We start from the raw sequence: 12,118 nt of genomic DNA on the forward strand, positions 1-12,118 counted from the left end.
TTTAAAAAAAAAAATCAATAGTATGATGAACTGCCTTCCCAGAAGATGATTTACAGGGCATCACTGCTCTCTACTTTTCTATCCCCTATTATTTAATGTCTTCTACTGTGAGTGGGAATAGTAATTAAACTTCTTACTGGCAGCATTGCTGTAATAACAGGTCCTAATATCTGCAGCTCAAAAGTTACAGGAACAGGTATTCTCTCTTAATAGGCCAGCTAATATAATCAGGGAAAAAAATGTAATAACGTTTCTTGGGCATACCAACTTTCTGAAATTATTTCCAAGCTAAAATGAGCTGAGAGCAACTGCTGGGAGTTTAATTAGAAATATGTTGGTCAGACCACCTCTGAAAGGAAAAGCACATGGTACCTGTTCAGTAGAGGAGACTTTAAGGAGCGAAAAGGATAATGAAGTAGCTTTGTCTACAGGAAAGAAAGAGACAGATAATTTATAACCTGGGGAGCACTTATGCGGGTAGAAGGGAGAAAAGATTATGAGTCCATAGCTTCTGGGGTCCAGCAGAGTTGTAGCTCCCAATCCCATCTTTGAAAAGTGACTTGTAGTCTCTTTAGAATCAAGGCTGACAGATAAGAGACAACGTGACTGTTCATGGAAACTGTTCTGATGCTGGCAGTTGCACACTTTTCTTTGTCTGACCATTGTTTGCCAGAAATTTCACTTATTAAATCACTAAACTATTTTGTAACTTCATTTATCATCGAATTTAACTTATTAAATATATATTTTGTTTATTGTTGCCATATAAGACATCACAGAATGAGATAGCAAAGGTAGTAATTTTGTATTATGGCCATTTTTGTTTCTTGAGGCACAACTCTAAGAAGAATTTCACAAACAAATGCAAAGAACACAAAACAAAATAAAGGGTTGTTTGGAGATTCCACAAGCAAAAAAAAAAAAAAAAAAAAGAAATTTTGCTCTTGGTCATGTATACTACCATTTGCAGAATACCAGAATTTAGAACTAAAACCCTGAGTCTTGCTTTCTTTCTCTTGCTCTCTGAAATTTAAACTTTCCCCGTGTGAATCAACAGACAGATTTCACTATAGTGAAATCCACATCTCCTGCTATGATGCTACTCTCTAATTTGTCTCTGTGAAGAGTAAAGATTTTTGATCTTTACCCTTTAAAGTTTTGCACTATACAGCTGTTAGCTTCAAAGTATACACACAAAAAAATAAACTGGCAGGTCATGAGGGCAAAGCCATTTCAGGAAATTCACATGAAATTCAGCACAGATAATGTAGCCTGCATTTATGAGCAAAACCTGGCTTTGGTTATGAGAACTGAACGCTCATACTGTTTGAAAATAACACCTCATGGATGAATACATGCATACTTTAGGGGTGGACAGATCCCAGTACACACAATCTCACATTCTTCACTCAGGTTGTGCCTTTGGAGGGAAACTAGCTATACCATTTCAGAGGAAAGCTCAGGATTAAATAACGTAAAAATGCTGGACTCAGTCAGGGCCATAGGAAGAAGTCATAAGAAACATAGTACACATTTACCCTAAGTATTACTTTTATTGCTTTTAAAAGAGAGTGAAAATAATAATAAACCAAAATCATATTTTATTATGTCTGACCTTTCGAGAATTTGTAATGAGAAGGAAGGTTTGTAGAGCTGAAAAGTTTCCACTACTGTAGCAGCTTATTCATTCATTTTAGGCTGTGCAATGTCATGCAGTTGTATTTATGAATCACCCATGACTGAGGAATGGCCTATTAAAATAAATCAATTTAGAAGTAGAAAAAATTGCATTCATCTGTACCTTTACTACATGTCCATTGCCAACAGTTTGAGCACACTGCAAATCAGACTGGGTGGATGAAGGAGTTGGCTGGACTGGACTATTCTGTTGGCTGGGCTTCTGTTCAGGTAAGCCTGCTGCTTTTCTTCTCTGGGCTGCGATTTGAGACAAAACATTATCTGCACTGCCACCTAAGGAAAAAAAGAAACCAAACACAGAGTCAAGGAGACCATCACTTTTAAAAGTCTGTTAATCCTCAATTTGCCTTTCTTCACCACTCACTTCCTCTTCAAAACAGACTGCACTAAATAAGGGAACATAAATACATGTAAGAACAGTAAGGCTCAGATCTGTTCAGCAACTGTCAGCAAAGGAGACAAAATTCAACCAAGACCCAGCCTCGCCTATACAAGCACGTACATAGTTGACTTTCATACTCTTGGATATATTTCATGAATTGCCTCACCATATCTCTTTACAGAGACAATACAATGGCAGATACAATGTTTACCCCTTGTTTTTTAATTAAAAAATATTTTTAATTTAAACAAAAAGCAATCAACACATGTAAGCTCCATGAAATACACGTAGCAATGAACATGTATACGCCTAATTCACCGTGGGTGGACTCAGTAAAATCAACAAGGTTTCTCTGAGACAGGGGTTAATGCGCGAGATGTGAGGTTTTTGTTCCCTTACATATCCCTTACATACAAGGTTTTGTTCCCTTTGTATCCAAACTTCAATCCTGTTCCAACAGTTCATAGAAGTTTTGATTATGGAGCAGTACAAGCCCTCAAAAGAGGTTTAATTTCTTCTACAATCATGAGAAATACCTTTTTTTTTTTTTGCGTGAACCACACTCAAGTGACTTTTGTATTAAAAACAAGGGAAGCACGGTACCTGATCTGTTATGCAGTTCTCCTCCGTGCCTGTTAATTCCTGCAATGTTATTGGATCCACCAGAAGAATGGGGAGAATGGTTGAAGTTGTTGGAATTTGAAGGAGATGCAGGTCTTCTTGCAAATGCTGGTAATTTGACTGGCCTTGTACCTTTGCTAACAGACATCTGGAAAATAAAAATAATTTTTATCTTTCTTATTTGAGCAAAACAACAAAAAAAATTTTTCAACGACTATTTACTGTAAGTTCAAAAACTTTCTCTGTAAAATAATCTTATCTTACATTTACAAATACATTTATAAAAACAGATACAATGTATTGAATATATGTAGTTATATAAATGCATGTAACATTGAATATATATCATGTCATTCATTGAAGATATAAAAAAGAAGATTAATTCTCCTTAACCTTTGGCCAACATAAAATGTGCGTATGTGCAATGCACCTGAGAAACAGTATAGGAAATATTATGAACAGTGGCAAAAAAAAAAAAAAAAAAAAATCACATGTAAAGCTTCTTTCATGCAGAATCCTTTTTTTTGTTTGTTTGTTCCTCCTATTTTACAGAACAGATTTACTACATTTCTCTCCTTTCTCCTACAAATTCCCCTACATTCACCACAGAGGGATCCATGGCTAGTTCTCCTCTACTTGCCCTGCTCCTCATGTGCTCCTCATGGGACCCAACTATCCACTTACAATCATCTTCCTACAATCATTTACTACAGCTATCCTTTTCAGATGATGAACCAAACTTTACCTTCCTGGGATCTATCACTTGCCTTCTCCACATGTCTACTAAAATGTCTTTATTGTCCCATTTCTATAACTGACAAGAAATACAATTCTGGACTAGTAATATAAACTCTTCTTTAACCTTCAATTTAAGAGTCGTAATTCAAGGAAGCAAGACCTCCTTTTTCCTACTAACTATGAAAGCAAAGGTTGTCAAAGTTGTTTTGCTTCCTGCAAACAAGGTATTTTCCTTTTGTTTTGTGTTTTCACTACAATAAAAAGAAAAAAAAAAAGTAAAATCAGGATCAGGCAAGCTCCTTCTATAAAAATTAGACTTTATTCAGACTTTTCCCCCTTTTACACTATTTGTACTGAGTCTGTACGTCTTCAAGCCAATGTGATCATCATTGCTACTGTTTTGTCATATACTAACCCTTTCAGCATATTATGTCATTGTATTTTCATATACAATATAGCTCACCAGTGTTTTTTCTCTTCCCTTCAGGTCCTAAAAATTGAGAATCTTCTATTCTTTTCTTCTCCCCCATGCTGTCTTCAAAAGCAGAGCAGTTTCTGCCACACTAGAATGACTGCACCTACCTTGGCAACTAAAATGTATAGGTGGAACCAGTTGTCACTTCAGCAGTTTGCAACAAATTCATTATGGCTAGACGTTATTCTGGTTTACAGCAAACAAGTAGTTTTATTTTATAGAGACCTTTCATCCTATTTATGTTTCCTCCACAGAGGCATATATTCTTCTTAGACAGGAGATCTTAAAAGGACAAGCCATTACTAGTGACAATGGGTTCAAAATAATGTCTAAACACAAAACCAGCATGGCTCACCAGCCAGCATGCCCTGGACGTAATAATACATGGTATTTTTTCACATATTTCATTTACTTACTACATCAGAGTTCCCACTGCTGTTAAAATCGTGCTTGATCACTCTCTGTGGCCAGGCAGTTCTCATCTGTTCGGCTTTGCCATCTTTGTTGATTCGTGTTCGGTCAGAATTCCAAAGCTCAAAACTCGAGGGTGGTAAGAAAGGGGGTATCACTGCTTTCAGTTTATCACTGGGCAGCCTGGTAAATGGAGCACTACTTCTCAACTGAGAGAGGAAAAGAAAGAAAGGAAAAAAGAAAAGAGACTCTTCTTAGAAAGCTAATTGGGAGCTAATGATGTAGTTTCAAAGTCAAATAAAAAGATGGAGACAGATGCATTTAAAAAAAAAAATAAATGGAAATGAGATATAAAAGTAGTATTTGTGAAGATGTACAATACATAATAGCAGACACATCCAGTGTTCATACTGGCACCAGTGAGCAAGCTCGTTCATTTGATACAATGAACACAGTTCATTAAATGACAGAAGCTGTTCCTTTCTTGTCATTTTAACAGGAATGTTAACAAGTAGTTTCCAAAGAAATAACAAACAGGATGCTTAGTAAGGTTGTCTACTCTGAATTCCTAGATAAGACACCTAGACATAGTGAACAAATATTTGTTCCTGCTCTATGTGTATTCTCCAGAAAAAAGAAGAGAACAACAAAAATGACACTGGGTCCCTGGAGTTCTGTCAGTCAGTCATATCAATATTTGCTCGATCTTTTTAAAAGAACACATAAAAAAAAAATCAACAGCCAAACTTAATGACATCTCCAGGGAGTAAATTGTGGGTGAATTTAACACTCCAGTGTAACAAAAGTAGAAAGAGAATAACATAAGCACACATCCCAAACTAAGTATTTCATGGTTTCCTCCATGATTTCTCACTTTCACATTGCACTGTGCTCGATGTTTCCCTCATAGCATACTTCATTAGCTGTTCAATCTACTTTACTAATTCATTACTGTTCATACAAAGGTATAGACTGCTCTTTAAAAAAAGTTCTTGAAAACTTTATGCGAAAAAAGTATCTACCAAGTATCTACCAAGAGCTGCCATACTGTACTTTTTGAGGTACTTACTAGTCTACAGAACTACAGATGTACCACAGCTTGTCAGTTCCTGTTTAGTGACTACCAACAACTTATTGTTCTCTTTTTAATGGTTACTTGAATAGCAGGTTAAAAAACAAAAACAAACAAACGAGAAACATGTAGCTGCATGATCTTATGAATTGGGCTGAAGATCTCAAGAGCACTGCAACATACCATGGTTGTCAACAGTTCATCATTCTTCCCTCCTTTTGCAGTGTTTACACCTGAAAAAAACATAAATGAAGTGTTATTGTCTGCATGCCCCTGCTTCTTATTCTCAATGATAGCTTTTGTTTTCAAACATTCAACAGCTGTATCCCCTGTAAGCACACACAAGCAAATTTTCCACTGAAACTTTCAGTTACCTAAATTAAAGTTAAGCTGATCATCTTATTTCACATCACAAACTGGAGGGGTTTTGCACAGAGAGCATAATTTCACCAGATGTGTTTTGCAACTTGTGTTTTTCTGATCTTTTGTCTCAGGTTTATTTTTTAACACAAACTGGTTGTCACTATAAAAATAAGTTCATCAAGAATACTAATGATTTTTGATTGAGCTGTTTCTCCTGTCAAATTTAATGGTGCTTGCTACAGAACAGTAACATTGCTACATTAGCATTTTCCTGCTGAAATGATGTTGCAGGTGTTCAGTACAGATCCATGATGTGATTTTTCAGCTCTATTAAATTAAGCAAACACTAAAACAATAAATTAGAAATGGTATCATCTTGACTATCCCCATGAGAGTTCACTTCCCATCAGACAACTCCGGGTTTACCACTACCTTTGTTATTTGTGACCCAAGCTGTAGGAGCATCAGGGGTTCCGGAAGTGTCTGTATCACTCTGTGGTGCTTTTATGGTGGAATTTAATGAAGATTCAGGCCCATCAGGAAAAGGCCCAAACTGATTGGAAGAAAACCCATGGCGCAACGTCTGAGTCAGCTTCAGCTTGCGGAATCGATTGGACATCCTGCTCCACCAAGACTAGATTGAGAAGGAAAAAGAAAAATCAGTTCCAACTAAAAAAGGAAAAGAAAAGTACAATTAATCAATCTTTACTGCAGTGATGAAGGAATTTTACAGGGAAACTACAAAAGAATGTTAAAATGGTTTGCAATCGTCAACAGAATCCTTCCCCATGGGTTGTATAGGTAAGATTCACCTTTCTCCTTATGTTTCATTTGACAAAAAGCTTACAATATTTTTCTAGAAATGTATGTATCTAGAAATGTATGTATTTTCTATGTATCTAGAAAGACAAGTTAGATAAAAACATTAGGACAATTTGAGTGAGAAATATTTTGCAGCTACATGGCAATTACTTAATCTTACAATAAGCTTCCAACTTGTCCAACACTCTCTGACATCAATGAACTGGCATACATGTTTTCTTCTTTTTAGAGGCATTCACAAAAGTTTATCTGACCCACACGAAAGCCTCTCCTTAAGATTTAAAAAACTGGTGGCAAACTAAAAGAGTTCTAATAGCATTCCTATCAGAATCAAGATTTGCAATACATATTGTGCTGCTGTACAGATAAACTTAAACCCTTTCAGACTGGAGAGACTATAGACTGTCAGACAAGAAAGACCAGCTGTGAAAACAACACAAGCCTAAGGACTACTGCACCTGCAGCTTGCACCCATATAGGTATTGATTATGTGGTAATTGTCTGAGCTTTGTCCAAGAATTTATACAAATAGATTACAAATTTCTACATTTTTGTAGGCAGATGATATAAAATGCTTCAAGTATTCAGGATGATTACATTTTTTCCTGTTACATTTCTCCAGACTATACAAGACTTCTAAGTCAATATTAAGAAAACCCATGCAGTCAGTCCATTAAACATCATGTGGCTTGGAGGTTAATAAGTCAAGATTCTAAATATGTCCTGACTATTTCTTAGTAAAGCTACTTTGGTTTCTGGAACACTTTAAAAAAAAATAAAAATAAAAAGATATTTTACAATGATGATATTTCATCAAGGCTGCTTTATAAGATACCCAACCCAGACCTATACTTTCCTTGTTTACTCTGTATTCTTAGCCATTCCTTCTCACCATATATATTCCCCTCTCTCCCTGACATTTAACATTTCTGAACTGCTTTCTGATATATCTCTTCCTAACTGTCACAGAGCAGAACTAAGTAATATAAATTGCAAACTTACTCTCCATAATTCAATCCTTCCAGCAGATGATCATTAAAAAGATTTTAAATCTGCTCAGAGCATTATTAATGGACAGAGTCCTCAGACCTCTCTATCTCTTTGGAGTCATAACTAATAAAGATATACACTACTTTCATCAACAAAGAGCTGGTGGAAAAAGAGAGACAAATAGTTCCGAGAAAGCAGTAAAAACCACATAGTTCAGCATTTACTCACCTTCCAAAAGGAACTGAAAGGGCAAAAATCCATCTACTATTAATATGGAGAACAGCGATCTTACAAAAGAGCTTGATTGTACAACGTCATTTGCTTGTTACAGGAACAAGCTAGCTTCACTGGGCAAAAAGATCACTTCTCAGTTCCCCTCATCTTTGCTACTCTTTATAGGCTTCTGATCTGCTAACATAGGCTCTCACCACAAAGTACCTAACATGGAGTAGGTGCAGCCACTACACTACCATACAAAGTACTCTACTACTCTCTGGCACGGAAGGAAAGCTGGTAGAGAAGCTCATCTTGTCTTCTGGTGATCAGAGCAGGGTCGTCTGAGCTGTGGAGCACCCAGCGTGTTGCTGCAGGAAGTTGCGGCCTATCCATACACCTTGCACATCAGAGACATATAGAAGCTAGAACAAAGGGCTTTAAACTAGATTGAAAAAGCCAAATAAAAATGCATCAGTGGTTAAAACAGCGTCTGTCAAAAGGCTATGATCTAGTAACGATGGGAGAATGCAATAGTATCAGAAAACAGAAAAGAGGTGTTGCCACTTGAGAAATCTCTTATATACTTTTAACAATATTAGAAAAGAAAGAATTAGGGGAAGCACTGGAAATCTGTGTCTTAAAGCAACTTTATAAGCAACTTTATCCTAAAAAAGAAACTGAATGTGATAATTTACATTGCTCTGCTGCTGACATTGAGGGCACTGTTTGCTGAAAAAGCACGGGCAACAAGGAAAGAGGAAATAAGATCTTTGCATACACTAAGGATGCAACTTTGTTTCCAAGTCCAGAAAATGGTGGGAAACAAAGTACTTCTTAGTTCCTAAGTGAACCTCTAAGTAAAAGGGGTAAAGGATGAGAAAACAGTCATCGACCACACAGAATCACAGAATGGTTTGGGTTGGAAGGGACCTTAAAGCCCACCCAGTTCCACCCCCTGCCATGGGCAGGGACACCTCCCACCAGACCAGGCTGCCCAAAGCCCCATCCAGCCTGGCCTTGAACACTTCCATGGATGGGGCATCCACAGCTTCTTTGGGCAACCTGATCCAGTGCCTCCATCACCCTCTGACTAAAGAATTTATTCCTAATATGTAAGCTAAACCTACCCTCTTTTAGTTCAAAGCCATTACTCCTTGTCCTATCCCTACGCTCCCTGACACAGAGTCCCTCCCCAGCTTTCCTGTAGGCCCCCTTTAGGTACTGGAAGGCTGCTATAAGGTCTCCCTGGAACCTTTTGTTCTCCAGGCTGGACAACCCCAACCCCCTCAGCCTGTCTTTGTAGGAGAGGTGCTCCAGCTCTACGATCATACTTGTGGCCACCATCTGGACTTGTTCTAATACTTCCACGTTCGTCTTGTGCTGGGGATCCAGAGTTGAATACAGTACTCGAAGTTGGGGTCTCATGAGAGCAGAGTAAAGGGGGAGAGTCACCTCTCTCGACCTGTTGGCCACACTTCTTTTGATGCGGCCCAGGATTTGTTTGGCTTTCTGGGTTTTCAGCGCACACATTGCTGGCTCATGTTGAGCTTCTTGTCAACCAACACCCCCAGGTCCTTCTCCTCAGGGCTGCTCTCAATCCATTCTCCACCCAGCCTGTATTTCTGCTTGGGATTGCTCCTACCCAGCTACAGGACCTTGCGCTCAGCCTTGTTGAACCTCATGAGGTTTGCACAGCTCCACCTCCCAAGCCTGTCCAGGTCCCTCTGGATGTCATCCCTTCCCTCCAGTGTGTTGACCACACCACACAGCTTGATGCCATCAGCAGACTTGCTGAGGGTACACTCAATCCCACTGTCCACGTCACTGACAAAGATGTTAAATAGTGCTGGTCCCACCTGGAACACCAGTCATCACTGATCTCCACCTGGACATTGAACTGTTGACCTTGACTTTTGGAGTGCAACCATCCAGCCAATTCCTTACCCACTCAGTGGTCTATCTGTCAAATCCATGTCAAATGCCTTGAACAAGTTCAGGTAGATGTCATCAGTTGCTCTTCCCCTATCTACCAATGCTGTGATCCCACTGTAGGAAGCCAGCAGATTTGTCTGGCACAATCTGCCCTTAGTAATGTGCCTGGTTAACAAACTATTGAAATGAGCTTGCACAGATTAAAACAAAAAGAACTGATTACCTGGAGTAATTACAGACAACACAAACTCCGAACCAATATTATCTTCAAGGTAAGTGAAGAGGATGGAAGAAATTACAGAAGCAAAAGGCAAATACATTACCACACTTACCCCAAAGAAGAAAATCTGAAAATTTACTGACTAATCAGGTTAAGTTAAAGTCACAGAATCAAAAAATCACTTAGGTTGGAGAAGACCTCCAAGATCATCAAGTCCAACCTAGCAAGGTTACTTTCCTGGATAACTGAGTCTATCACTAAACCATGTCCCTAAGCACATCACCTACATGTATTTTAAAGACCTCCAGGGATGGTGACTCAAGCACTTCCCTGGGCAGCCTGTTCCAATGCTTCACAACCCTTTCAGTGAAGAGATTTTTCCTAATATCCAACCTAAAGCTCCCCTGGAATAACCTGAGGCCATTTCTTCTTGTCCCATCATTTGTTGCTTGGGAGAAGAGACTGACCCCCACCTCTCCACAACCTCCTTTAAGAGATAGAGAGAGATAAGGTCTCCCGTGAGCCTCCTTATCTCCAGGCTAAATAACCCCACTTCTCTCAACCATTCCTCATAAGATTTGTTCTCTAACTTGAAAGGACATCACTGAAAAAACTTTGTATGTACTCACAGCTCATAAAAGACAGCTGGCATAGGTTTGTCAGGAATAAATCACACCAAATCAATCTCTCTGACAGACTAACTGGTGAAGTGGCAGAAAGGAGGAGAAGCTGTAACATAGCTTAACATTAATAAAGCTTTTATCAATATTCCATGTACCATTCTCTGAACAAATGACAAAATATGCTTCTAGTAAAATTAGGAGAGGAAAAGCATGATAACCAAAAGACACATTAACAGACAAATTACCAGCAATTTACTCCAGGATGAGGAGGGCATATTCAGTGGTGTGAAACATGAGCTTGGAAATAGTCGTTAACAACATCAAAGATTAAACAGAATTAATTTTGTACAATCTGTGTAAGACATCTATCTGGACAGTTTTGTGAGCACCTTAGATACTCCAAATTACACTGATGAATTGACTTCAGGAGGTCATTACACTGATGAATTGACTTCAATTCACTGATGAATTGAATTTAGGGGGGGGGGGGGCAAGGTCATATGTAAGCAGAAGAAATCAAGTGCATAAATACAGAAAAAGGAATAATAAGAAAAACAGCCGTACTGAAGAAAAAAGAAAATCAGAGTTCTAACATAGCACCAACTAAGCATATGTCCCCTACGAATAGGTCAACAGTGTCTTACTACTGCAAGAAAACGGCAAATTTCACTGACCACCCCATGAGATACACGACTGTGAAAGTAGCTTTTGTACCCTGCCATGTAATATTGAGACCTTAGTTAGAATCTCATTACTTGTTTTGGACACATCACCTTAAGACTAATACAGACAAACTAGAAATAGTAAGAAGTTTAGGAAACAGTCTGCAAACAAGGAAGTGTGAATACATTTTATTATTATTATAGAAAATAAAAGATTTAAGAGAATTTCCATCTTTCCTAAGTATGTATATAGTTCCTATAAAGGTGAAGGTGGACACTGATAACTGAAAAACAATTGACTTAATATGCAGCAAGAGAGATTTAGCTTATACCAAGGGAAAACAAAATCTGACTGTAGGAACAGACAAGCAGTGGAACCAGCTGCAAAATTAGACTATGGACCTTTTTCATCACAGTGAGAGAAGAGAGAACAGAAACTTTGTCAAGGATGTTCTTGGCATATTCGTTCTGTCTACATAAAGACAGGTGGGCTCATCAAGTTCCCTCTCATTCCTCCATTTCTGCGATTCCACGTTTTGCCATCTGCATTGACCTAGACAGAAAATTTATGTACTGTCTGAGTCACTATAAATAGCTCACCGAAACCTTCTGGGCAATTTGTTTTATAGTCTTGGCTCAGCACAGAAGAGTTGTCCACATGGAAGCACCACTTCTACAAAGCCAAGGACAAATCCCTCACTTGTGCATTCTCCTCACGCACTGGTCTAAAACAAGATGTGTTTGATGACCCCAGTCACTCTAAAAATATCATTTTTCCTCTGTTTATTCTCTGTATGGAGAATAAGATATGTAACATACTCCTGATCAGACAGAATAGTTAATAAAGCACTAAGCCATTTTGGAAGAGAGGGTTATATTGGCTTTATAGATAC

General features: G+C 38.2%; 1 protein-coding gene across 1 annotated transcript in view; it reads right to left on the reverse strand.

Moving 5' to 3' along the window:
* The window catches only part of ANKS6 (ankyrin repeat and sterile alpha motif domain containing 6), a gene marked incomplete at its 5' end in the record, with an annotated part of 43,795 nt that overhangs the window by 15,130 nt on the left and 16,547 nt on the right, over positions 1 to 12,118 (reverse strand). Inside the window, 5 exons of the mRNA XM_084282723.1 lie at positions 1,802 to 1,971; positions 2,684 to 2,849; positions 4,331 to 4,534; positions 5,581 to 5,630; positions 6,187 to 6,394. Of these exons, the coding sequence (XP_084138849.1) occupies positions 1,802 to 1,971; positions 2,684 to 2,849; positions 4,331 to 4,534; positions 5,581 to 5,630; positions 6,187 to 6,394 (798 nt within the window). The remainder of the gene's footprint in view (positions 1 to 1,801; positions 1,972 to 2,683; positions 2,850 to 4,330; positions 4,535 to 5,580; positions 5,631 to 6,186; positions 6,395 to 12,118) is intronic.

Source organism: Netta rufina (assembly GCF_964035555.1).
Source record: "Netta rufina genome assembly, chromosome: 2".
NCBI lineage: Eukaryota > Metazoa > Chordata > Aves > Anseriformes > Anatidae > Netta > Netta rufina.